Genomic DNA, 27800 nt, shown 5'->3' on the forward strand with positions numbered 1-27800 from the left:
CAGTATAATATTATAGTTTAGAATTGTTCCTTTGCCTTGGCAGCGAATTTATTACACAGTATAATATTATAGTTTAGAATTGTTCCGTTGCCTAGGCAGTGAATTTACCTATGTTGTTTATTATATTCAATTATATCCATTCCACTTTCTTCATCCCGGTTCCATTGACAACAATAATAATTACTTAACAAACATTTGAGTCTAGTACATTTAAACACAGTGTAAAAATAAACTTTGACGAAGCACAAATTAAATCAGAATTCGACTACTGTCTGACAACAAGAGATCGGCGATAACAAGAAGTCGTCATAGTTGCATATAGAAGACTTCTCAGTGACGTACCTGTCATGGTGGCAACGCATGCTAGAGGCGTGTTTAAATAATGTATCGGCTCTCCTTTTAGATGTGACTCTTTTCCTTCTTTGCAATAAGCCAAAAGTTACATGACTCCTGATTGTTTTAGAGTAGACATATTTTTATTATAAAAAGCTTCAAATTGCGTAAATTGATAGATCCATACATCACAGGAGCGTAAAATGAAATGATAAATTTGGGGGCATTCCGAATTGGAAAATGGAAGTGCGATTAGCTGTACTGGAGGGGATTGATAGTTCACAGTTTTAACACATGGACAAGAAGTTCTTGTTCGATAACATGCAACATCGCCATTTTGCAAACTACACTGAGCCCTTAGTATCATGTAAAGGGTCTTTCAATAAGGACGCTCGATTTTTTTTAGGTTATGGCAGCCATGTTGTCAAAGTGACATCTGTCAAATTTGTTGTGAATTGTTTAGTAGTGTATGGCAAATCACCATGGAAGGTTATAGCGTTTAACAACGTGTGCAAATCACCAAATTTTGTTATCAAAATCAGTGCTCCGTTTGAGAAACGTACCACATCCTGGTCTCCTGGCGTCTGATCGCAGTCTACAAGTGGTTGCAGTTGACCACCCTCCGCCCATACAGTCCACTTATTTCTTGATGACCAATGACTGTTATGGAGATTTTTTATATTACAATATTCTCTCAGTAATCCGCCACCCCAAAAACCAGACAAGTATCCAATTAGTGAAAACGGCGGATTATAGTGCATACATACAAAATATGGTAAAAATTAAAACAGGTATTTTGTCAAAATAGTTTTTTTGAGAAATTTGTAATAGAAAATTACGGTTTTATTTATAATTAAAATCAAGTATCTATTAAATTATACATACCTATGTATTTATAAACTAAGTTTATTAACTAAATAATATAGGAAATCACTTGACACAACCAGTTGTTCAGTGAGGCAGATATTCTTGAATGGCTTAGGATTCCTGACTTTCCCTATGACCAAAAGCTTCATTTCATGTGTCCCGGTTGCATTGGAGCACTGCATAATTGTGATGCGGTCCTTGGGCACTTTCCTCCTTGGTACATCAATTTCTTCGCGATGAACATCCATTTTACGAAGGAGAAGTTTCCAAAATAAACCCGTCCCATCTGCGTTGTATATTTGTACATGGCGGACCACTGAATTTGGCAATCGAATACCGGCGAATTATAGAGTTTGATTTTGTGCTTTCAACTAGTAAAAATAACGGCGGATTATAGTAGTTGTACTGTTTTATAAATGTATCATCATTGGCTTTATAATCCGGTGCAGAACTTGCCCGCCTTCCAAAGAGGTGAGAAATAGTTGTTCGTCATTTGTTCAAGCTATGAGGTTTAGTGAAAATTCTGCCACTCGTCTGATATACATTTAATATTGTTAATACATACAGAACAGAGTGGATTCTCAACTACCAGGGGATGATTTGTCTCGCGGGCAATGGCGTTTGGTGGACTGCTGAAACGGAGGAGACCTTTGCGAGGATTAAGCGTGGAAACAAGCGTGCTATGAAAGAACATCTGCAAAAGCAGAACGATCAGCTTGCCGAGTTGGTAGTTCGAGTACGACAAGGTTTGAACATTATTTAAGTTTATATTTTAATACCGCTGTCATAAAATAAAATAAATTTCAATACTTCTATTCATCTTTTATTGATTTTTTTTATAGACCTGTCTCGCAATGACCGACTGAAGTTCAAGACAATAACAACGATTGACGTGCACGCTCGGGACATTATCGAAGATTTTGTACGAGACAATGTCACTAGCAACCAGGAGTTCGACTGGGAGAGTCAACTCAGATTCTATTGGACCAAAAAGACGGACAATCTTCACGTACAGCAGTGCACAGGTATTTATATTATTAAACTGGCGCTAGGGGCCGTTCAGGTCCATGGCCGACTGCACAACGTTTTTCCAGGCATCTCTGTCCAGCGCTCTCTCTTCCCAGTTGACTATCCCCAGCCTTTCCGCATCCCTTTGAATGTTGTCCGCCCATCTCCGTCGAGGGCGGCCAAGAGGTCGAGTGCCAGCTGGTGTGCCTTTGTAAATCCTATAGAGAGTTCTAGATCGTTCAGATCGTACAACGTGGCCCGCCCATCTGAGCCTTCTTGACCTCAGAATATTAGTGATTCTAGGTTGGTATCGGTGACTATGAGACAAAATGCACACAAAATCACCCCAGTCAATCTTCTATCAAGGTCTTTTTGTCGTAGTATCACTGTTTAATATTTACACTCCTGGCCGGTACAGCACTGATGCTTTCTTATTGTTTTCATTGAGCATTCTTAGATCTCTGTGGCGCAGTCTAGTCATCTCAGTTTTGGCCGTTATGCATACATAGCCTACCGCCAGTAGCGAAGGTAGGCTGTTAATATCCACCATAAATAGTGCACATTAAACTTTGTTAGTCATACGTATTTCTTTTTATTGAACCAAGGCCACAATTTACAGATGGTGTTTTATTGAATTTTAAAAACTAACCATCACCGTCTATAAATTATAGTCTTATTTTAATGGAAACAAATATATGACTGACAAAGTTTAGTTTGCACTATTTATAGCGGATCTTACAACAGCCTACCTCCACTCCACCCTTCGCCACTGCCTACTACGCTGGTAACTCTTCGGGCATTCTATATAGGTATATAGCCGATCCATTGTAGTCTCTGCATTTTCATATGCCACATGACCTTTTCGCTCCCATAAACAGTGTAATATACCTTGACTTCCAAATGCCATCTCCTTGCCAGTACCAAAGATTCTTCTTAGGATTCATTTCTCAGCATTCTTGACCAGCCTTCTCCAGTTTCCTTATCCTCAACAAACCTTTTGGTGAATGCTGTCGTTTTTTTAGTAAATTCCTTCACTTAGTCAATTAATCAGTAGTTTGAGGCTTTCTGGACCACGGTGAATGGTATGACCAAGGAAACGTAACACACAGTGTAGGCACACTGACGACAGACTATCGCAGATAGACAGCCCTTGCAGTATCGAGGCATTTATTCTATGTTCTGTGCAGGACATACTCAGTAATCATCGCCAGCACCGCTTCTCAAAAACAATTGTTAGGTTAGGTTAGTGAAATAAACAAGCAGCAAAATTCATTTGATTGTGTTTCTGTTCTCAACAATATACTATAAAAAGTGAGTGAGAACATGTTACAACTAATGGTACTTATGTACGTAATTGGTTTGGAATTGTTTTATTTCAGGAACATTCGACTATGGTTACGAGTACATGGGTCTGAATGGGCGACTTGTCATCACCCCGCTGACAGATCGCATTTACCTAACAATTACCCAAGCCCTGACCATGCAGCTCGGAGGAGCACCAGCTGGTAAATATTCACCATTATGATATAGTGAAGCTAGGATCCAAAAAGTTTGACTGTACCAAAAACAACCTAATGAAATTTTAGTACTAAAACACTAATTGAGTGCATTTCTGAAATGATTTTAGTCTGGTTAATTTATTACCCAGGGCAGAATAATTAATGTTTTGTCAATTGGAGAATTGATATTGTAATGTGGTGGCTTGTTGATATCCACCATGTTTGTTTTGTCTTTTCTATTTATGTTGGTATTTGATAATATGATTTGTTAGCTTCACATTCATATAGTTAGGCTCTACCCAGTAGAGACTTTGAAGTAATGAAGAGGCAGTCTAATAATCGTTTTGTATTGCAGCACTTGTTTATGATTCCATAATATTTTTGGTATAGTTAATTTGATGACTATAAAAAAGTTCATATTCTCTGTTTTGGCAGCATTGAATGCATTGTTTGTAAATAAAATTGCAGCTTGCTTTTGTTACATTATTTTTATTATGTACTTTTATTTATGATTTCACGCGATTTTTCATCTAAATAATAATGATTAATCGTGTAAAAAATATTTCTCTCAGGCTTGTTATATGAATGCAAGGTGTTTATCAAATAAATCTGTAGTACCTTATCATACCACTCAGCATTACAAATGTGTGTGTGTTCAATATTCATGTTTTGTTTGCAAAACAAATCGGAATATTCTAAATAGATTATTCTAAAACACTAGAAGGAGAAGTTTAAAAGAATACTATTGTATGTAATAAAAATGCAGTCATCAAATGCTTAAAATAAATATAAAAGATAATAAGGCTTCAAAATTATATAAATAGATTATCTACAACGTTTAAGGAATGTCCAGGCTTATGCTCTGAAGATACCAAAAAAATCTCCATTTTGACCTACGTGGCGCACGTGGGCCGTTAAATTAAAATGCAATACTAAATGACTATTTTAATCATTAGCTTTATTAACTGATTACTAGCTTCCTAGGCTCCATCCTCATAGAGAAAAGATTTTATTTAACATCTTTGAAGATGCAGAAATTGTGCATCTGTATTATTGATAATAGTTCAGACCAAGAACATCTGTACGTGAACAATGTTTTTCATCCGCAGTGGAATACCAAAAAAACATGAATATTTGCATCAGACTATTTTAAATATTATAGAAATATGAACTATCAACGGTTTTTATACAACTTTTGAACAGTTTGTACATAATCTTATTTTTTGTTAATGACTTCATGCACAGGTGCATCTTAGTCTGGACTAGGATAAGAATCCTTTGATTTAATTCAAGACAAAAAATAAAGATTTGCTGATATTAATTGATTAAGTTTATTGATAGGCCCAGCCGGTACTGGTAAAACAGAGACAGTCAAAGACTTAGCAAAAGCCATGGCGCTGCTGTGCATAGTGACCAACTGCGGCGAAGGAATGGACTTCAGAGCGGTGGGCCAAATCCTGGCCGGCCTTTGCCCGTGCGGCGCTTGGGGATGCTTTGATGAGTTCAACCGCATCGACGTGTCCGTGCTCAGCGTCATTTCCACTCAGCTGCAGTGCATCAGGAGTGCGCTACTCATGAAGCTCGTCAGATTTACTGTAAGTCTTCTATAGGTATTGCGATGTAATGTTGGACAACTGGTTAGGAACTTTGGGTTATTCTTTAAACATGCAGAGACTTCTTATTAACCGGTTCTGTCCTTTCAGCGAGTTTTCTCGCTCTATGAGGCCGTGATCGACAGGCGGCACATACTAATTTCGCAACTTATCTCGTTTAACTTTAATCTCAAATTACTAGCCACTGTCGATTGATTTGCATAATCTAAAAAATTAAACCACCAGTGACATCTGTTTGAATAATTATGAAATACTAAGTCACAAATTATCGATATGAGAGCGATTGTAGTAAGAGCTTCGCTCTACATTCAACATGTATCGTTAAAAATCTGCAGCCTGTTAGATACTGCCATAGTAATATCGTGAGGCATAGAGGACAATTCACTTGCAAAGAATCGCACAGTTTCGAGACATATTTCACGTGGCAAATGTCTGATGAATTAAACAAACTATTATCATTCTTTTGAGTGATTCATTCAATGAAGTTTAATTCTCTGAATACTAATTTTTATTAAAAATTAAGTTTTCATTTAGTTATCAAATGTCTTTATGAATGAAAGATGAAAGAAATGAAAGAATCCTGTTTATTTGTTTACCTAACTACACCCTAATAATATTGAACTATCTATAAACATCTTTGGTTTGTTGGTTCACTAAAATATTTGATTGTTGAGACATTTTTATTTGCAATCTGACTGAACTATTTACCATTAATGCACAATAAATTGTGGTGTTTGCCTAATTTCACTGTAGAGTTGTTCTTCAATAATTTCAGCAACGGTAGTATATAGGACCCCTTTAATAATTAATGGTCTATATTTTTGTACAGTTTGAAGGTCAAGAAATTGCGCTCGACAGTAAAGTTGGCGTGTTTATCACGATGAATCCGGGATATGCAGGGAGAACTGAACTGCCCGAGTCGGTCAAAGCACTCTTTCGACCGGTGATGTGCATCAAGCCAGATCTGGAAATGATTTGCCAGATCTCATTGTTCTCCGACGGTTTTCTCGAAGCTAAGGTATGTCCGCAAAAAATTATATACCTAGGTAATATGATTGTGAATCGTTTTGTTTGGATGTTTAGTTGACATGCAAACTCAACATCATTCGAAGTCATCAATTTTATATAATATGTAATGTAATAAGATATAGGTATTGAATTAAAATATTCCTTTACTTTTACAATGTTAAATCTCCTATATTCTTACACCATTTATAATTTAACATGTGAATTTATGGACAGCACAAAAATATACCCCTCCAAACCAAACCACCCTGCACCACGCCATATCTTAATTGGGTATATCAGTCGCCTAGTCACTAAACCTGCTCTGGAGGTTTTTTTGAGTTTCGCTTAAATCACGAAAAACTGTTTTGTGCATTTACGATGATGTTGATGCTAGTAGTGGTGACGTTGGTATAGAGATTTAAGCGTATGCTAAAAATCATGATTTGAATCGCAACATCTGATTGGTCGGCCTTGTAGAGCGGATTTAGTAACGGATTTGACGACTCAAGTCAATATTCATTTTGATGTTTTTACGAAACAGCAGAATTTAAAACTCGCACCTCGATGGACTGATAGACCTATCGATATAATAGCACATACGTACATTCAAAACTCATTTTATTGAAAATTGTCCAGAGCGGGATTGGTTACTAAGCTACTCATATGATGAGGTCCTATATTTAGATGTGAAGTTATTAAGTTACTGGTTATTTATACCCAAGACTGAGGTCACCACGCTTTTAAATGTGTTTTGACTTAGTTTACATGACTAGGTTAAAAGTACCTATGGGGGAGAGGAGCGCAGACAATAAACAAAAATGAATAATAAAATTTAATATAACTGTCAAATTATCTAAGTTAAAAGATCATCACGTTTGCAGTAAGACGTCTTTTAAAGGCGATAAAATTGACCTGATGGGCCCAACAGCTGATTGGACTAACTTGATCAGCTCTTCCCTTTCAGTACACATTAGAAGGCAATTCAAGAAGATGTAGTTTACATCCTGTACTTCTCCGTCAGTTGGGCATAATCGGTTCGGGTAATAAGTCTTAATAAATTAGAGCTTGCCAGTGACGCCACCATCTGAGAAATTGAAGTAACTAGACTGCTGTTCAAGAATAAAGAAGGAAGTGACAAATGCGACTGTTACAAGGTGCTAGCATAGGTTTGATGTTGATAGTTGGATCCATTATTCTCCAACTTGCCACATGTGTAAATTAGTTCACATTCACAAAACACATGTTACTTGATGCACTGACACATAAAAGAGTTATTTAAAATAAGTTCAACAAGGAAAAATGAATAAGTATGTAAAGCCAGTGTGTATATTTGAGAGTTAAATATCGTTATTGACTTTTCGACTCTATATAATAAATTGCATTGTATGAAAACGGTAAATCAAAGTTGCTAGTTTTCCTGGTTCCATATTAAGTTAAGGTCGTATTGATTCTCCGTGATAAGTGACATTTCCATATTTGTCGATATTATGACAGGTGCTGGCTAAAAAGATGACCGTGCTATACAAGGTGGCGGAAGAGCAGCTGTCGAAGCAGTCGCACTACGACTGGGGCCTGCGCGCCCTCACCTCCGTACTCCGGATGGCTGGCAAGCTCAAGCGAGACACGCCTCACTTACCCGAGACTGTCGTACTCATGAGAGCATTGCGGTAAATTTCTTATCTCGACAAATATCATAATAGTTATAAGACTGAGGTATGTTTATCTGTCAGTTTAAAGGTTTACCATCATTTGTTATATATTAATTACACTAGTAATGTAGTAAAAATGTGTGTACAATTTTATTCAAATAGAATTCACAGAAACGACGTTTATTCTTATAAATAATTCTTTTCAAAAATGGTTTTAGGACAGATTTAGTTTACATCATTAATATTACTAGTCATGTTTATACTAATTAAGGAATAAAGATATAGAGGGACAAGACCGCTGTTGGAGGTGACCAGGTGTTAAGATGAAAGTCGAGTTTTTATTGCAGCGTAAACAGTCAGTACAAGAGTACTGTTACTGGTCCGAGGCTCGGTGGAAGAGATGCCGTGCGGGCGATACGGAGACCGAGATCTGACTGACATATGAAGATTACGGAACAGACTGAGATTAAGATTGATACTCCATCAACTATGACTCGCTATTTATATACATGAATATTCGGTAAATTGCGAGAGTCAATTGCAAACTACATCGATGGTGTAGTTTGCAATTGGGAAATCTGCTGGCCTCTGCATTGTTGCAACTTTGAGCGTTTTGATGACCAAGTTCAAGGTAGTCGAATCCCATCGAAGAATGTCACGCGTGTGAAATATGCTTACTGAAAATGGGACAATTATGCGATGGTTAAATGACTTGTTAATTCTTACATTGTCGAAATAATACTGACAAGGCTCGATGTCATTGCCCGCTACACTAACATTGTAAAAACAAACTAAATAATCTTAACATTACTGATAAATCCATCCCAAGATAATTTGTTTTCTTTTTAATATCATGTTATGCTTTACAATCCTTCAGTGATATGAACCATCCGAAATTCGTGTTTGAGGATGTGCCCCTCTTTCTTGGCCTGATAAAAGACTTGTTTCCGGGACTGGAATGTCCTCGCATTGGCTACCCTGACTTCAATGCTGCCGTAGAATACGAGCTGAACATTAAAGGATATATTTTACTCCCACAGCAGGTATTATATTCCAGTCATATTATGACCTTAAAGAAGGGATATTCCATATGCACAATGCTTGTGTTCAGTAATAACTTATATAACAGTGATAACCAACATCAATGTATAGACCTACAAACGTATCTAAAGATCTAAAGAACAATTATTGCGAGTCTTGATTGGGTAGTTTTCGACAGTGGCTCCCTCATCCATTCTATAGATAAGTTTGTAGGTCTGTACTTGCTGTGCTATGGCCGCCATTTTGGAAAATGGCAGACGATCTTTAGTTCAGCTGTATCTTATTAACGGCTAAAAATAAAAATTAATGTTTCAAAAAAAATTTAAGCGCATTGAAAATGTGAATTTTTAATTAAAACATTTTTTGATGTACCTGCAACAGTTACCGAGTTTTAGGGTACGTAACGAAGGGATATGAGTATTAAGTGATTCTTAAGATTGTTACTGAAGTTATTTCACATATCTCTATGTTTTGTAAATCACTTTTTAATGCTTTTCAACTTTTATTTGTAACATTTTTCAATATTATCAGCTGTTACTGAAACATGGCTGAAAAAATAAAAATCATTTTCCAAAATAACGGCTGGAGCATAGTATGTACGAGTGTTGTATTCTGTTAATTTTATCCTAAGTTCGAATCGAAAAAAATTGTTTTTCAATTTGTGTATGAGTCAGAGTATGGACCTAATAGGTTGAGCAAGTGGCTGAGGTCCATTTCTCGTAAAAACAAATCTGTTAATACAAACCTCCACTCTGTGAAGGCCCATATGATCCTATTAGGATCGGGCATGGTCGAAGAAGAAGAATTTGGTACCTTAATGAGAGGATAACAACTTGAAAGGATATTATCACATGATTTAATCCAAAGGAAAACTTTCTGGATATGATTTTAATACACAAAATATTTCACTTGTCATAATGTCCATTTTTGATGTTCAGATTGACAAAATTGTCCAATTGTATGAGACAATGATGACTCGGCACTCGACCATGATTGTGGGACCGACCGGAGGAGGAAAGAGCGTCGTCATTCACACTTTGGTCAATGCTCAAACACACATGGGCCTTCCAACCAAACTGACTACCCTAAATCCTAAGGTACCCATATAATATACTTTGATTTTGCTTATTACATATCGTCTCGGTTCTGGCAGAACACACTAACTGGAGAATACTAGTTTTGAGTAATTTGACTTTGAAGTCGTTAAAATGTTTGAAATGGTCTATCATGTGAGTTTATTAAGTAATCGTAAAAAGGATGACTTTAAAATAAAGACTGTATTTATTAAGAAGGTTTCCAGACGGTAAAGTTTGAAATAAGGAATATTTTGGTATAACTAACTCAATATGTCATTTTTTCGAATTACTGTCTTCTGCCAGAACAGTGACGATATTATAATATTAACCATATGGTAGCTTAATGTCGTTACAGTTTAACGAAGGTGCGATGTTACTAGGCATTGAACTGACACTTGAACTGCATCTTGTACAAAGCACTAATATAACCAATTGTCATGTGTGGCATGGAAATTGAAAACATGGAAAGAGTTGGGCTCATTCGTGCATGGCATACTGCACGGTATCTTTGAATCCATCAAAGACACAGTCGGTTTGGAGACGGAGTTACAATAATGAGCTGTACATTTTGTATAGGACTCCACATCTCATACAATGCATTAAATTGGGCTACCTCAGATGGCTGGGTCATGTATGTGGCATGCTTGACAAAGAAACTGACATTCTGAAAGCTAGAAACTAAATAAAGAACTGGTCTACCTTGTATGAGATGGAAAGATAGTGTCGAGTTGGATTTCAAGATATTGGGGGTTCTAAACTAGAGGGAAGCGATGTTGGATATACTTGGTGGTGGCAGATCGTCGCTATAGATTGGTTTCCCGAATATCCGTTTTTGTCGAAATCGACCTCTTAATGCAGAATGTTTTTTTTGTATCTAAGTGGACGAGAACCATCCCTTTCTTTAAATTACTTTGTAATGGTAATGAATACATCATTCATATGCTGTAAAAATAACAATTTAAATATCTCCATGTATTTAAATATAGGATTATGAAATTTGTTTTTCGTCTCCTGAACATTTGGTCTATTCAGGAAACCAATCCTACAGCGACGAGATGCTAGTTGTAACGCCAAGAAGAAGAAGAAAAATAATTTAATTAGTATCCAAAGGGGAGAAGGCGAATAATTAGACATTGAAGTCTCAGTATCAATATGGTTTCACAATACATATATCAATATCGTATTGTCAGCAGATTATTGATCGGCGAAATTAAAATATCTATTTTTCCATAGTATTAAATTATACGACTGCAATAATAATTCCCAGCCATGTACTCGGATGTCCATTGACGCAAATGCCATTTTAGTCGCTGACTCGATCAATATAATTATTTACAAAGTTATAATGAAAAGTATATTATTTTGACTGTATAAAAAGCGAATAATATTTCATCGAAATGTCACTCGAATATAAGTTCCTGGGCTGTTAGAATCTCATTCTCAATATAGTCCCGGACAACATTTCATTGTACCGAGATGCGGACTTCGGACCCGTATCATAAGTATTGTAACATAACTACTGTAACATACTATTGTACCGACCATTACGCTGCAAATAAAACTCGCTCCTGCATCCATCTTCGACTTCTTCATCATTATCCACCACTACCACATTGATGACCCACATCAAACCCCACATTGGTGACCCTAAAGATTGCCTTCAGTATTAATAATTCTGGAGATGGGGAATCGCTCAGATTTTTGTTATCATTTATGAAGATGATGCATCATAGCATTGCTAGAGTATCTGTACCAGAAGCCATATGCTGTGAATTGAAATCCTTGTGTCTTACAAAGTCACATATTGTTTTTCAATTTCTGTTTCGACCCAGAGCACAGACCTAACAGCTTAGTGAGTGGGTCATAATAAAAAAATTAACCTCTTTCACTTCACTTTTGTAGGCTTGCTCGGTCATAGAGCTGTACGGCATCCTGGATCCAGTGAGTCGAGACTGGACGGACGGTCTCTACTCTTCAATCTTCCGCAAGATGAACCGACCGACAGAGAAAGAGGAGAGGCGGTACTCTCTCTTCGACGGAGACGTGGATGCTTTATGGATTGAAAATATGAACTCGGTCATGGATGATAACAAGTTGCTGACTCTGGCTAATGGAGAGCGTGTTCGACTGGCATCTTACTGCGCCCTCTTGTTTGAGGTATGGTATCTATCTGTACTAATCAGTGGCTTTCAAACATATCCGTTTTAAATAATAATAAATAAAACATAATTAATTTAATGACTATCATGCCTGCTCTCTTACACTTTAGTACAAATTTACATGGATTAAATTGCGATAAGCGAGTGATGACTTATAAATAGCAATGATGCACATTGAGTAATGTTTTAGGAAATGGCAGGAGTGCAGCGCACATGCATGATGTTAAAGAAGTCGCCAAAAATCACAACAATGCAGTTACGCTTATAGCTGGCTAAACTGACACGTAAAGTCATTTCACTAAAATCACATAAATTTACTACTTTAGGTTGGCGACTTAAATTACGCCTCCCCGGCCACGGTATCTCGTGCCGGAATGGTCTACGTGGATCCGAAGAATCTGGGCTACATGCCCTACTGGCAGAGGTGGCTCAACACTCGACTTAATCTTGATGAGCAAGAGCAGTTCAATGAATTGTTTGAAATGTTTGTGCCGGGCGCCATCACTTACATCATCGACGGAGTATTCGGAGTGCAACAGCAGACTCCGTTAAAGCTGATCGTCCCACAAACGCCATTGAATTTGGTACATAACAGACTTTTGTATCACATATTTTGTATCGTCACTGTACAGGCCAAGTAGCGTAATCCTCAAATATCAAATTGTTCAGGAAGTGAAAAAAACTGGGCATTGGATTTACTTATTATTTTATATAATATTTATTTATTATTTTATATATATTATTTTATTTCAAATTGAATGGCTTACTCTGTACGTACCCTGCGGCTTACGATTAGAGATGGTTACGGCATTTGGGTGGAATATTTTTTGTCAAGTTACAAATGGCTTAAAATTAGTTTTGAATTATTTTGATATGAAATGAATTTTTGGGATTTATGATACATGGGCAGTTCGTGTAAGAATATGCAATAAGTCCATTATCATCAAAATGTCACTTTGGTGAAAAGTGAGGGTTACGGCAATTGGCCTGTACAGTAACGGTATATATATAAGTTCCTGACCACTTCATTAGACGCACTGATTTAAATTTTAGTTTAGAGCCCCAGTGTATACCTATTTTGGCATATTATGACTACTTTTTTAATGTTATTTTAACTGTTACACATTTTACTTTTTTGTAATTTAAATAGATATGGCTCCTTACTACTGGTATTTAGATATAAATCCGTTACTGAGTTTAAGTTGTCACCGGTCTGACTAATAATTTCTATGACGGAATCGGTTTATACTTACATAATGTATTTTTGTTATTATGGCTTTACTGATATTTTTAATATTTCGTCTTCCAGATTGTTCAACTTTGTTTCATGATTGACGGACTGATACCAACTAAAGAAAAAGATACCGAACGATACCCAAAAGATGTGGTCCAGTGTGTTTTCATCATTGTAAGTGTATTAGAATATTATGTTCATTAACCAACGTCATTAAAACATTACATACTTACCATCTAATTATTACAGAATCGTTTTCTGAACCATTTTTTATTCATTATGATTTACAGTCGATGTACAATTCTCTCGGAGCATCAATAGTGGATAAAAACCGCATCGATTTTGACAACTACATCAAAAAGACATCCCCAATGATGGTAGTGGATGACACACCTGACAAACTATCTACCATGAGTGAGATTATATTCATTTTTAGAGAATTCTCGACAAATTTCATTAGAAATGGACAATTTGAATGTTTTCTCATTTAGGATTTGTCATATAATATGTAGTGTGTCTAAAGTTGCGATCAAATTGAGGTGTATGTCGCCTACTGTCATGCTGTCACGGCAACAAATTTAGTCTATGGTTTCGTCATTTTGCAGTATATTTTGAACGATCACCATCTCTGTAAATTCACTGAAGAGTGCCAACTATAATGTATTAGTAATTTGAATTATTATTAATTATTCATGCTAATTTCAATTAATTTTAACAGTTTATACGTGTGCATACGTTAAAATTACTTGCAACATGACATCCATAGATAATATTTTGAACAGAACCCAACCTGCAGACCATAGATAACAGACAACATTCTTATAGAAAATACATAGTGCCAACCGCTAAAAACAAAAAAACTTGATTTTGACATGACAGTCGAAAAGTGTAGGCATGTAGAAGATGATAAAAATGTTCATTGTGTCATGCAGGTGTCGATGCAGTGCACTTCAACGTGTGGGGAGCTCATTGTTGGTCTGGTGATTTCGGCAGATTTTGCTAACTGACAATGTTCGTTTAAAGATTCAAAATTTGCTACGGGATGGGAGCATCAGTCTGATAACATTTTAAACACAAAGAAAAATGACCTCACACACTTTTTTCCCATGCAGCAGCTTACAATGATGTCACGTGATAGTAGACGACATGCACCATAATATATTTCGCACATAACTCCCCTTCAACTTGGAATATGTACCTACTTATTTTTTTTGTTAGATATTAATCGTATGTGGACTAATCGGTTTTTACAAGTAGAAGTTTTATATGGGTTATGATGATATTTGATTTCTTTAGGGCATTTACCGAGGACATTTCCCACGCTCTATGACTATTGTTTGGATGTTGAAAACCAATCATGGGTGGCCTGGGAATGGATGATTCCAACGTATGTCCACAACAGAGAGCAGCCTTTCTCTGAAATACTTGTTCCCACTGTTGACACCCTACACATCACCTGGGTTATCAAGTTAATGGAAACGGTGAGAATGAATTATGTACTATTAGAATAGTTTTGTAAACTTATATCCCATTTACATGTGCATGGATTTACTGCTGACTGTACGTATTATCTTGGTCATAACAAGAAATAAGTTGCAAGATGCATGGATCAAAAATTTGTGAGATCCCGTTTAAAAAAAAAAAAATTCGGTTAGGTACATGTTCAAACACGCGCGTTAACATCATTTTACTCCCTACTTCAATTATAGTTTGTCAATTTATGGCTACGGCCGTATGTTGTAGCTTAACCACTGGGGAATGCCAAAAGAAATGGCGTACAGGCGGACCTCGACTTACGAACGTTCGACTTTCGCACAATTCGCTATTTCGCACATTTCAAAAAAAATCGTTTTTTTTAAAACGTCGCGCTGGCCGTGGGGTTAAGATATCCCCTTCTCGCTCGCTCACAAGCAAGTGCATTTCTTGCGTCACTTGCATCCTGCTCGCACCCGTCACTTTGCTTGTGAGCTAGCTAGGATAGCTGATATAGTCTTGCGCAGGAGCGCGTGCGGGCGTATCATGTTGTGCGTTTTGATAATTTTCTTCATTTGAAATATTTCACCCTAAAAATTTATAAACATGAGTTAGAAACGGAAAAACTGCAGTGTTGATACGAACAAAAAGAAATCAAGGACTTATAAACTTCACATGACGTTCTAATTGCGGTGAATCTTTTGCTTCAATCGGACGTTCGTATGATACAAACAGGTCTGCTACGATATGTTCAATTTTGAAAAATAAAATTAAGGAATACGTTCAAAATTGTGGAAATATATTATCTTTAAAGGTTGTTTCCAAAAGACACGGCATAGTTATGGATGAAATGGAAAAATATTTTGTCATCATGGATCGACGACCAACATCAAAAAGATGTCCCTCTGATATTTCAATTATTCAAGCGAAGGCTCTTAGTTTGTACAAAGATTGGAAGGCTAGAAAAAGAAGATTCTAACACGATTTTTCAAGCAAGTAATGGTTGGTTTATATTTAATTCACTGGAGAATCGGTTGATGCGGATAAATATGCTGCAAAAGAATTTATTTTCTCATTATCCAAAATTATTGAAGATGGAGAATATTCCTCTAGCCAAATATTTAATGTAGATGACACATGTTTATTTTGGAAAAAATGCCTAGTCGTACATTCTTATCTAAGGAAGAATCACTTGCCCCTGGGCTAAACCTTCTAAAAACCGATTGACATTGCTTCTTGGTGGAAACTTGGCTGGTGATTTAAAATTGATGCAAATGTTAATTTACCAACCAGAAAATCCCAGAGCATTGAAAAAGAATTGCTTCCAGTAATCAAATAAAAAAGCCTGGGTTTACTGCGTTAATATTAAAAGATTGGTTCACTTTACATTTCGTGCCAGCAGTTAAGCAATATTGTAGATTTACCATTTAAAATATTTTATTTAAAATAAGAAAAAGAAGAGTGGCAAACAGTTAACTCTTGATAACTTTTTAAGGGAAACACCCGCCAACCCCACTTAAACATGTCTCTTAAGCATCTTATATTTACTTGATAAATATATATTTCAAAATACACACAGTTTAATTTTTTTTACTTCCCTCTACTTTCGAACATTCAACATTCGCACACCTTTTCAGGAACCAATTATGTGCGAAAGTCGAGGTCCTCCTGTATTTCAAAAAAACACTACCTTATTCTTAGGTCAATAATTATTATAGAGCAATCATTATTCGTAGGATGTTTATCACACTTGAATGGTCAAAGACATAGCTTATAATGAGTATCTTTAGAATTATCTTCAAATGTGTTAATCTTGCCCATTTTTTGAATAATAAAATGCCTAATTCTTGTCAAATTTGGGATCACAGAGATTATCAATATAATTTTTTATCGTAAATATTTTACTATAATAATGTCGATATAAATTATTCTGATGGTTTTATAAATGCGTTTAAAAATTAATAAACGTAAAAAATCTTAACACCACTGCACAGTTATGTACTGAAATATGACTATATTCTAAAACATTAGAGTGAGAGGTTTAAAAGAATACTATTTTATGTAATAAAAATACTTTATGCAGTCATCAAATGTTTAAAATAAATATAAAGGATAATAAGGCTTCAAAGTTATATAAATAGATTATCTACAACGTTTAAGGTATGTCCAGGATCATGCTTTGAAAATAGAAAAAAAGCTCCATTTTGACCCACGCTGAGCACGTCCGCCCTTAAAATAAGTAATTTTTGTTTTTTTAAGAAAAGTCTGTCACAATTTTCAATGACTGGCTCATGAAATAGTGTATTTTATTACGATTTATTGAATATTTTTGTATGCTAGGGACTCTGAAATCATTTCGAATTACGAAATTCGGATTAAAGGTATGGTTTTATATGACATGTTCAAGAGACTTTTTTTTCGGGAAAATTTCGAATTACGGCGAATTTCGAATTATCAGTGTTCTTACTAACGAGGTTTTACTGTATAATCATCATGGTCTAATCCTACTCAACTAACAAACAGAGCTAGATTTGATATATTTTGAATATATATATGTTGTAAAATTACTTACAGAATAAGAATCAAGAAAAATATTAAATAATCTCTCGCATTGCATTAATGTTTTACACTACTTGAATAAGAATATAAAAATATGAATGGTGTTTTTAGCTATACATAATTTCTCTCGTTTTTTAATTTTCATCTTATTATTTTTTAGGCTAAAAGACCGTTTCTACTGGCTGGAGATACTGGAACTTCAAAAACAGCCATCATTACTAACTTCCTTCGAGGTCTGGATCCTGAAAACTATGTAAGATAAACATTCATCTTATATTCAATTTATTATTCTTAAGTTTTCTCTATCATTGTAAGATTGATGATGTAAACATCCTCTAAAACCCTTCGACTGAAGAAATTAAAACTAGAAAGAAAACTACTCTACTTTGGCCACATTATGAGAGGTCCAAAATATAGCACTAGATTATTATTCAAGGAAACATCAACGATATACATTGATACCGGCCTTTCTCCGTCGAGGAGAGTGGTGAAGGCCGATTCACTAGCAGGCCAAAAGCGGGGTGGAATTGAGCACGTTGAGGTTGTTACTGGCAGTTTATTATATCGCTATGCAGGGTTAGTTAGTTGCAGGGTATAGGCGGTTAGCTTGATGTTTGCTTGGCGCCGACGCGGTCTTCTTGGCTGGTTGTTGCTCGAGACTTGGAGATGTTGACTTGGCTTTGCGTCCGAGGCGAGCAGATGCTTGCTGGGCTGGAGAATCTGGAGATGTTGTTCGTTCGGCGTTCGATGTAAGAGAGAGTTTTTCGCGCGCGTCCCACTGTCAGGCGGCGTCATGTTCGTCCGTCGGTCGGTAACCTCCCTGTTTTACCGACGGATTGACTAGTGGTGGCGCGAGCGGCCGTTTTCGACAGACCGCGTCTGTTTTGGCGGGAGCGCTGACGAATTTGAATTTCGGATTTTTGAGGCGGGTTCTAATCGGCCGAGGGTGGCGAGAACCGCGAAGAGTGGACGTAGGCTGTGGTGTAAGGGAAAGTTGATGTTTCGGTCCGTCCTTTGAGGTGGTCTCCTGTGGGAGACTTCCATCTGGTATCAACATGATTGAGGAAGATGACGCATTATCTGACGGAAGACAAAGTATCTGTGACAGAGGATACGACAGCAATAAATTGATCCAGACAGCGATCGACAAAGCAAAGACTAATTTGCGTTAGAAGTTGACAAAAGAAGAAGGAGAATGATTATATTATCTTCAATATTTTAATTATCATTTTCAGGTGGTTACCAAATTGAACTTCTCATCTAGAACGTCAGCGTTGGATGTGCAGTGTAACTTGGAATCGTCAATTGAAAAGCGAACAAAAAACACCTATGGCCCTCCGATGGGGAAGAAGCTTTTGGTCTTTATCGATGATATGAATATGCCGCAGGTAATAAAATCTGCTGTCATTTGTGTAGGTATATCCAATGTAAAGCGACTTTACGGAGTGGAGTGTTTTTTCAAGTTTTGTGAGATCCAGTGACATATTATGTAATTGTGTACCCATAGATTCTAGGACAATTACCCCCTGGGCAATAACCCCCCATATAAAATCCCCCTGGAAATGAACCCCTGTATAAAAATAAAAACTTTTTAAATAAATTTTCTTTGACACAACAAACAATGGATACAAAAAAATATTTTTAGTAGGGGTAGGTAATTGTCCTATTATCTCACACATTCCTGTATTATCTTATAATATTGATGTTAACTACATTCGTACAGTGAAATGTACAATTGAGAGGTAAGGATTGAGCGAGAAATACCGTGCGAAAGAAATGGATGCTACAATATTGACTCAGGACACTGTGTGGGAAGACACCATTAAATACAATCTTTCATAATAAAGGCGTGATCTAAATGAAGCCAAATGAGAAGGATTCTTGACAAAACGTCGATGTAGGATTGGTTTGTTGAATAGACCAAATGTTCAGGAGACAAAAAACAAATTTCATAATCCTATATTTAAATACATGGAGATATTTAAATTGTTGTTTTTACAGCATATGAATGATGTATTCATTACCATTACAAAGTAATTTAAAGAAAAGGATGGTTCTGGTCCATTTTGATACAAAAAAACATTCTGCATTAAAAGGTCGATTTCGACAAAAACGGATATTCGACAAACCAATCCTATAGCGACGAAAACCAAGACGAGTGATAATACTGTAACGAAGAAGACGATGACAGCTGTGGTGTGTGGACAGCGATCTACCGCTTAGCAATTTAAAATCATTGTCGCTTACACTCGGGCAGTTACCTAGGCTGCGTCACTCGGACTCCAGACCTGCGACACCTGGCTTACTCAGTTTCTTGACCAACACATGTCAACGGCTAATGCCCTGTGCTAGGCCTAATCACTAGGTCTAACATCTGATAGAAGGTCGTCTAAGAGAGGCTCAGATAAGAATGCGGAGAGTTATGTACATATACATCTCTACGATGTCTTTTATAATCTTATACAATATTTTTTTAAGGTTGACACATATGGCACTCAGCAACCGATAGCGCTTTTGAAACTGTTGCTGGAGAAAGATGGATTCTACGACAAAGACAAGGATTTGAAATGGAAGAATCTCAAAGACGTCGGCTATCTCGCGGCAATGGGCAAAACTGGAGGCGGACGAAACGATGTACGTTTACAATATTAATATAAAAAGCAATGCAATAATAATTTAGAAGTCAGTTTATTTCTAACATTAATATTAAGAAGAAGAAGAAGAAGTAAAAGTATCCTAACCTAAAATCGGTTTGTTTAATTGGTAAGTTGTTTAGATCAGTAAGGGAATTTTGGTAGCATGGGAACGGATTGTAGAACAATGTTAAACCTCAACCATTGGCATGCAGTACGTCCCGGTTTATGTAGCACCCAGCGTTACAAAATTAGTGTTTTTTTTGTCAGATCTAACATTTTTCAACACCAAAAAAAATTTATCGGCTTTGGCACACCATGCATTATCATAAATATTTCTTTAGATTTTTGGCACATTAGTATATAAATAGCTTCTGGTATAGATCAAAGATGTTGAAGAATACCTTCCTCGATAAAGATGGAGTCTTATTATAATGTAAAGTTGAAATATGCTTACTAAGGCTAATAGCGCCTGTACATGTGCATGGATTTACTGGCAGAAATAGTGCGTATTTTAAACTATCGTGACAATAATTGTTTACACGTAAAAGTGCTGACTATCTCTCCAATCTCATTCTTCAAGAGTAAGCGAGACGCGAAGTTGTCATTTTATAGTACTATTTGACAGGTAGTGAAAATTGGTTAACATCAAAATGAGTATAGTTCTTTTTTTGCCGGCAGGTTCGCCACTATGGTTCTACTGCGCAAGCTCAAAAAATCCCTACTTTCGCATGAAAATTCAGAAGCTTCCAAACTTTTTTGATTCATGCATGCAAGCTTGCAACTGCACGATATTACTTGTTTACCAATACATTGTCTTGTTATGGCCGCGATAATACTTACTGTCAACAGTAAATCCATGCACGTATAAATGGGGTATAATGATTACATTAGCTGCGAGTAATTTGATAAAAACTTCTTGAATTAATGTTGCAACCAAATTTTTTCTATCCAGATATGTATGTAGTATGTAAATATTTAAAAGTGAAACTGAAAAGGGGTTTCTAGTGCTAATTATTAAACTAGCTTCAAGTTTAAATTGGTGTCGTTTTGTGGATCCATTTGTAGCAAACATCACACTCGTACTCTGAGATTTATGTGGCAATTTTCGAAGGACAGATGGAATTATCTAGTAACAAAATGCTTGACACGGTTTATAATTGTTTACAGGTAGACCCGAGGTTCATATCGAAGTTCTCAGTCTTCAATCTACCGTTTCCTTCAGACAACACGCTGAGCCACATCTATCATTCGATACTGAGTGGACATTTTGAAATATTCACTAAAGAAATTCAGGATATCTGTCAGAAGCTGATTATGATGACACTCGAATTGTACAATGTAAGTAATGGAGAAAAGCTTTCAATATAACTTGGTTATTTATTAGATACTTAAGTAAAAATATGTATTGTATAGTATTTAATTTGGTTGATTCAACCAAATTGATAGCTATGTGTTTACTTTTAGTTCAAAAATTAATTCACATATCGCTGCCTGATTTCCAGGTAATAGGTATATGTGTCGCTAAATTTCACACTTTTTTGAAATAATTAAGATATATATATCAATGGATTCGTTATTAAAATCTCTATACGAAAATTTTATCGCGTCTTTCAAAATTCGCTACGATTGACTGTCATTTATGAAACAAAATCATTGCGTCCATCAATTCACGCTATAACACTACTGAAACATTCAAAAACCTTTTTAGTTGAAAAAGTTTTAATTGATTTTCTCAACATAATGAAAAAGTGTTGTAGCGGGTTTTAAAATTTAGCGACGCATATCACATTTTTAAGCAGGATGACTTTTTAATGCCATTTTGTTCTATTTAAAGAACTCTGTTTAACGTATTAGTCAGAATATGAACTTTCAAATTATTGCTTTCCTGAGAATTTTACTGAAAGTGACATAGAACCGATGACATTATTAATGGACAACGCACTCAGTACAGTAGCTAGCAAGTAAATTCGTGCATAGCGACATTCGCATGTATAGATAGACGTCACGTGACAGAATTTTGCAATTTCCATTATGCGATATTACGCATTGGTAATTTGTAGCAATGTCACCTTTATTGTAATGGCATTAGAACAGTGTTTCTAGTGTCAATGTTCATTTTACCGAACAATATTGATATTAAAATATCAATTACGCCCGACAAAAAAGTGAATGTCATTCTTTTTTCCAGATGCTTCGTCCATATTAATGTCATTGCATAGGACAACCTAGAAATCAGGCAGCGATATAGTGTCACTTTTTTCTTATTCAATGACCCTGTTAAGTTCTGCTATGTTTCTATAAGTTCATTATTACTCTCTGTGAGGTTCAGAATATTTAATTTGGCTAAAAGTGACTTTCTTGCCTTGTCTCTCAATTCCCTGTATTCATATTATAGTACTTAATGCAGATTTGTTATTCCAAAGGCATTCATGGTTTTTGTACAAATCAAAAATGATCTACTTCTCAATAATAAAATCTCTATAATGTAAAAAGACAAATCAAAATATGCCATATTTGTCTACAAAGTTTTTCCATCTCCCTCAAAAACAGACTTAAAATTCAGTACACAGGTGATAATGCGGTGACAATACATTCTATTAAAATTTGGGGACAGTCTGGTACTCCAAACATGGGTTCTCCATACCTTCAAAAACTAATTATTTTGATAATGTTTTATTGACATAGTTATCTCTTCGACACTAGGCAGAGCTGCGACATAGTTTCTCTCCACCACCTTCCATGACTACTTATCTTTTCGGGCAAATACGATGGAGTAACTAATAAGAAGTGCCGCAAATTTATAAATTGCCGATCGACCCAAGCGAAGGTTGAACAGGCTTCCTTTTCAACCGATGTACGGAAAGGGGATTATTTGATTGGCTGGTGGTGAAGCCACAGTAACTGAGTCAAAACCTTTAACCTCCTGACAACCCTGTTCTGGTTTTACTTTCAGATAATTATTGTTGAGCTGCCTCCGACGCCTTCAAAGTTTCACTACATCTTCAATTTGCGAGACCTGTCCCGGATTGCGGCCGGGCTCTGCTTGACACACCCGAATTTCTTCCCGGAGCCCAAATACATGATACGAGCGTGGCGCAACGAATTCTGCCGTGTCATCTTGGATCGGTTTATTTCTCAAGAAGTAATTCAATTATTCTTATCCATTTTAATTAGGTACCTACTCATAACAGAAATACGTCGACGTACAAGTAGAATTTGTGTAGAATGACGTACGTATTAACTGCAAATTGATTCTATGTCTTTTAACTAGAAGAGTTATTAAACCATTGAAATGGACTTGAAATCTGTCTTTGTTGAATAATTTTTAATGCATTAATTCAGGTATTTTCAACCTTTTTCTAAAAGTAATACATTACAGACATGACATTAACCATTGCGACACATGCACATACATGACAAGCATTTTGAATTTAAACTAAATATATATTATGGTATGATGAAGACTGTTAATAATCGGTCAATTTCATGCACTGGAGAGCCCCCTTCTTACCACTTTACACTACAATACATGTGCATATTTCCATTAAATTGGTATAAATAATGTACTGTTATTTAAAATAACATGCGAATGCTTGCAGTCTCAGATTTGAGGCGTCTAATTCCAAAAAGCGATAAGTCCACATTTGGTCAAAATCGAGAAAAAAATACGCACGTATTCTTTGTATAATTTTACACAATATGTATTGATCTATAAATTCCAAAACGTGACATAACCCTATGAAAAAAGTCTCGATTTATTACAAAAAGCGCCAAGTCCGTGTTTCATATTATTTAAAGCTTGGTTGATTTCGCGCGCGTTTAAGTCAACCAATAAGGGAACGTTCAATATTGAAAAGGGCGTCTCTCATGCTGTAGCATCTGGTAAACTCATGACAGTGCCACGGAAATATGTGCCTTATGCAGAGTAAATTAAAAAGTGAGGTACAAATAGCGCTACGTCCAATTTGATTTTGCCTATATTTATTACATTTAAGAGTTTATCGACTGAAACAAATTGCCATTTGGTTCTAATTTCGACATAGAATACAACGGAAAAAATAATCTCACGTTAAAACAAATAATTGAAGCTTGAAACATAAAAACGTTGTTTCCTGAAAATATTGAATTGTGGACTTGTCGTTTTTTGTAATTAGATGCCTCATTTATTCATCGTCTTGGAAGATGTTGACAAAAACCTTCTTCTATAGAGTATGAGCCTAAATGTATGAACTTTATAGATGATATAGACGCGACGTTCACTCAAACCGTAACACACTTAGTGCAACGAAGTTCGAACAGATTTGTTTTGTTTGAATCACTCTGTATAACGCGGTGCGGCAACACGCACCCGTTTGTTCTCTTGAGCTACTACATGTTCTTCGCAATTACGGTCGATTCATGACCCTTAACTGTTGTTCACTTGGTCTTGTGACAATAATAAATAAGGGGATTTGAGTAGGTGGGAAATAAGGATGACGGCCACCACAATCGGCCCAACCATATACTTAGGTATATCATTGACGATTTTTTTTTTAAAACAATTTTTTTTCGATTATCTCACACTATAACTTAAACCACATAGGAGGTATTTAAAATACAATGACGAAATGCACTTCTTTTCAACTTTCAATTAGATTATTATTAGAGGACATGTGGGTCTATTCTATACTTATTGACCGCTAAAGTGATAATGTGATAGATATTATCAAACTTAGGGTAGGTTTGTATCAAAGTATAAGCACTTATTGTAACAATTACAATAAGTTGATTGTATTGTTGCAATAAGTGCTATATTTTAACAGCAGCAAGAGAGGCGCTGTTAAAATGTAACGCTTATTGCAACAATTACAACCAACATATTGCAATTGTTACAATACGTGCTTATACTTTGATACAAACCTACCCTAAGTTTGATAATATCTATCACTTTAGAAGTCGATAAGTACAGAATAGACCCAATGATATTACTAAACTCAATTATTTTATGATTAAAAAATGTTATGTTTCGAATGAACTGTTTACACATTAGAAGTAAGTAGGTAATGCTGTTTTGTGAAAAATAAACACTGCTTTTTTAGGACTTATCTCTCATGCAAGACCACATGGCCAACATGATAGCGAAGAATTTCCCTGAAGAGTCAACAGTTCCCGATGAAGATCCTGTACCTCCAGTGGACGTAGCCGAACAAGGTATAATTGCAATTATTATAACGATTCTTTTTATGACATCTGCCTCCAAAATTCAATCTTCGTACGTCTTACTAAGTCATAACAGCTCCTCATAGTTTTTCAGTACACTGTATTTCTTGCATGTGTCACAGATTTCTAAGAAGCCATTAGGTGCTATTTCTATAATTGATTTCATTGATTATATTTTTCAGTTGTTCCGTCATCATCAACCCTGCAAAATTCTGACCCCAACATGACTCCTGACATTGGCATCGGCATCGGGGAAATGTCCGACGATGGAATCGACGACGATGATCTGGATGATGAGAAACCTCGAGAGTTGACCGTGGAGGAGTTTGTTTTGAGGGATCCTCTGCTCTTTGGCGATTATCGGAATGCGCTCAATGAAGACGAGCCTCGATTTTATGAGGATCTATTGGATTACGATGCCATCTATTATCTATTTCAAGAGGTAATTTTAATAATAGTATTCTGAAAAATTAAATGTGTAGCAAAAAAGTGTCGATGAAGTCTCAGATGGGTCTACTGGCTCCTTGTAATGGGTGGGTAGGGACATAACGATTTGAATAGTAAAATTTTTGTTTCTGAAATTGTTAGGTTACCTAATACAATTTTATAATTTTTGAATGACACAACTTCAACTTGTAACAATATTTTCTCTGACATGCGATCGATTTGTTTCTGGCAGCTATACTGCCGTACTAAGCACAGAGGCCGTATCTGCATTTTAGGCAAGTGGGAGATCTGAGCTTTCATATTATTTTACTTTTCCTGCTAATACTGGGGAACTTTTTATTTATTTTATTTGCCTATAATAGTTAATTTTGGTTTAAGATTTGTTTACATACCTTGAAAATTTGATTGATTTTATTATTATCATTATTATTATGTATTGATATTAGCCATATATATGTCAGATACGGCTAATATGCCTTAGTAAATGAGAGTTACAACCAAATCGCTTAGTATTTATCGAGTTTATTTCTCAAACTCCGTAGATACGGCTATTAAAACCCTTGATTTCTCCGTAACTATAGCAGTTACGGCTTGGATTTATTCACCGATCTTATACAAAAAATCTGCAGAACCCAAATATCTAAAAACATGAAAATACCTAAATACGTCAGTTACGGCCTCTGTGCTTAGTACGGCAGCATAGTTATCAGCAATCAGAAAGTGTTGCATCATTCATGGCATGGTTTTCGCAAGGTTTAATTGAATTTTAAAATCTAACCAACACTATGTATCTGCAATTTGTAGTCTTAGTTCTATGAAAACAAATACGTATGACTGACAGAGTTTAGTGTTCACTGTTTATGTTGGATCCAGCCTACCTTTTCCTTTTGCCGCTGAAGTCAATCCATAATATTACAGATTTTAGAAGAGTACAACGAACGCGGGCGCAAGCTTCCGATTGTGCTGTTCGAAGATTGCCTGGAGCATCTGACTCGCGTGCACCGCGTCCTGCGGATGGAGCGCGGACACTACTTGCTCATCGGAGTGGGCAGCAGTGGGAAGCAGTCCATTGTCCGGCTCGCCGCATTCGCTGCCGGTACATTATACTAAAATAATACATTGTGTAAATAAATTGAATTTATAGTAAAGTGTTATTTATTTTGTTTTGTTTTGTTTTAGACTGCGAAGTGTTTGAAATTTCGCTGACGCGCAATTACAATGAGAATGCTTTCAAGGAGGACTTAAAGCGTTTATACAACATCTTGGGAGTCGATAATAAGAAAACTGTCTTCATTTTCACAGGGTCTCATGTAATACTTTTTTTTTTTAATACATTTCACTCTGTAGATTTTGAGACATTTCAAATTAAATTGTTCCTATGCGAAAGTAAGTCTGTTCTGCTTTATTTATCAGCATCTCATATATTTGGATTCTATCTTCAAACTATATCAATTCAAAACGCACTTACAACAAGTCTAAATATTACTATTCTGATTACTATTCTTGTTCTTTGTATAATCGCCTTTTTTATTTATTGCAGATAATTCACGAAAGCTTTCTGGAATTAATAAATAACATATTAATGATTGGAATGATTCCTGCTTTGTTCAACGAGGAAGAAAAAGATGCCATCATTGATATGGTGCGAGACACTGCTTGTGAGGCTGGCTACACCGCCGGAACGTTAGTTATTTGTCTCATTATCACCAAATTCTACCACTGATATTAATTCGTAGAATCTCATAAACGTTAGTTCACAATGACAAGACGTCAGTTTCCCAGGAAAGACAACAATAAAATTTTGGTGGCTAGATAATAGCTGTATATGTCGGAGGGTTTGTTTTCACTTTGATTAAAACCACAGATTCTGTGAGATTAAATATTAAGTATATTTTGCTTTTCACATGAGATATAAGACATTGATATTGATTGAAGTAACAAAACCTAAAGGCTCATTTAGACGATGCAGGTATTCACTTTCCGAAAGTGGAATACCTAC

General features: G+C 36.0%; 1 protein-coding gene across 1 annotated transcript in view; it reads left to right on the plus strand.

The window, feature by feature from the left end:
- Dhc98D (Dynein heavy chain at 89D) overlaps positions 1-27800 on the plus strand; it is a 122685-nt gene that overhangs the window by 51881 nt on the left and 43004 nt on the right. Inside the window, exons 37-59 of the mRNA XM_085943995.1 lie at positions 1768-1946; positions 2043-2225; positions 3588-3713; positions 5049-5302; positions 6150-6338; positions 7823-7995; positions 8855-9020; positions 9957-10115; positions 11997-12251; positions 12580-12837; positions 13563-13661; positions 13778-13901; positions 14784-14968; positions 17680-17772; positions 18755-18907; positions 19998-20153; positions 21323-21493; positions 23109-23297; positions 25234-25345; positions 25537-25796; positions 26720-26897; positions 26981-27111; positions 27342-27484. Of these exons, the coding sequence (XP_085800121.1) occupies positions 1768-1946; positions 2043-2225; positions 3588-3713; positions 5049-5302; positions 6150-6338; positions 7823-7995; positions 8855-9020; positions 9957-10115; positions 11997-12251; positions 12580-12837; positions 13563-13661; positions 13778-13901; positions 14784-14968; positions 17680-17772; positions 18755-18907; positions 19998-20153; positions 21323-21493; positions 23109-23297; positions 25234-25345; positions 25537-25796; positions 26720-26897; positions 26981-27111; positions 27342-27484 (3936 nt within the window). The remainder of the gene's footprint in view (positions 1-1767; positions 1947-2042; positions 2226-3587; positions 3714-5048; positions 5303-6149; positions 6339-7822; positions 7996-8854; positions 9021-9956; positions 10116-11996; positions 12252-12579; positions 12838-13562; positions 13662-13777; positions 13902-14783; positions 14969-17679; positions 17773-18754; positions 18908-19997; positions 20154-21322; positions 21494-23108; positions 23298-25233; positions 25346-25536; positions 25797-26719; positions 26898-26980; positions 27112-27341; positions 27485-27800) is intronic.

This window comes from Rhyacophila brunnea, unplaced genomic scaffold (assembly GCF_057557595.1).
Source record: "Rhyacophila brunnea isolate RB1 unplaced genomic scaffold, BYU_Rbru_1.0 scaffold_16, whole genome shotgun sequence".
In the NCBI taxonomy this organism is placed as follows: Eukaryota; Metazoa; Arthropoda; class Insecta; order Trichoptera; family Rhyacophilidae; genus Rhyacophila; species Rhyacophila brunnea.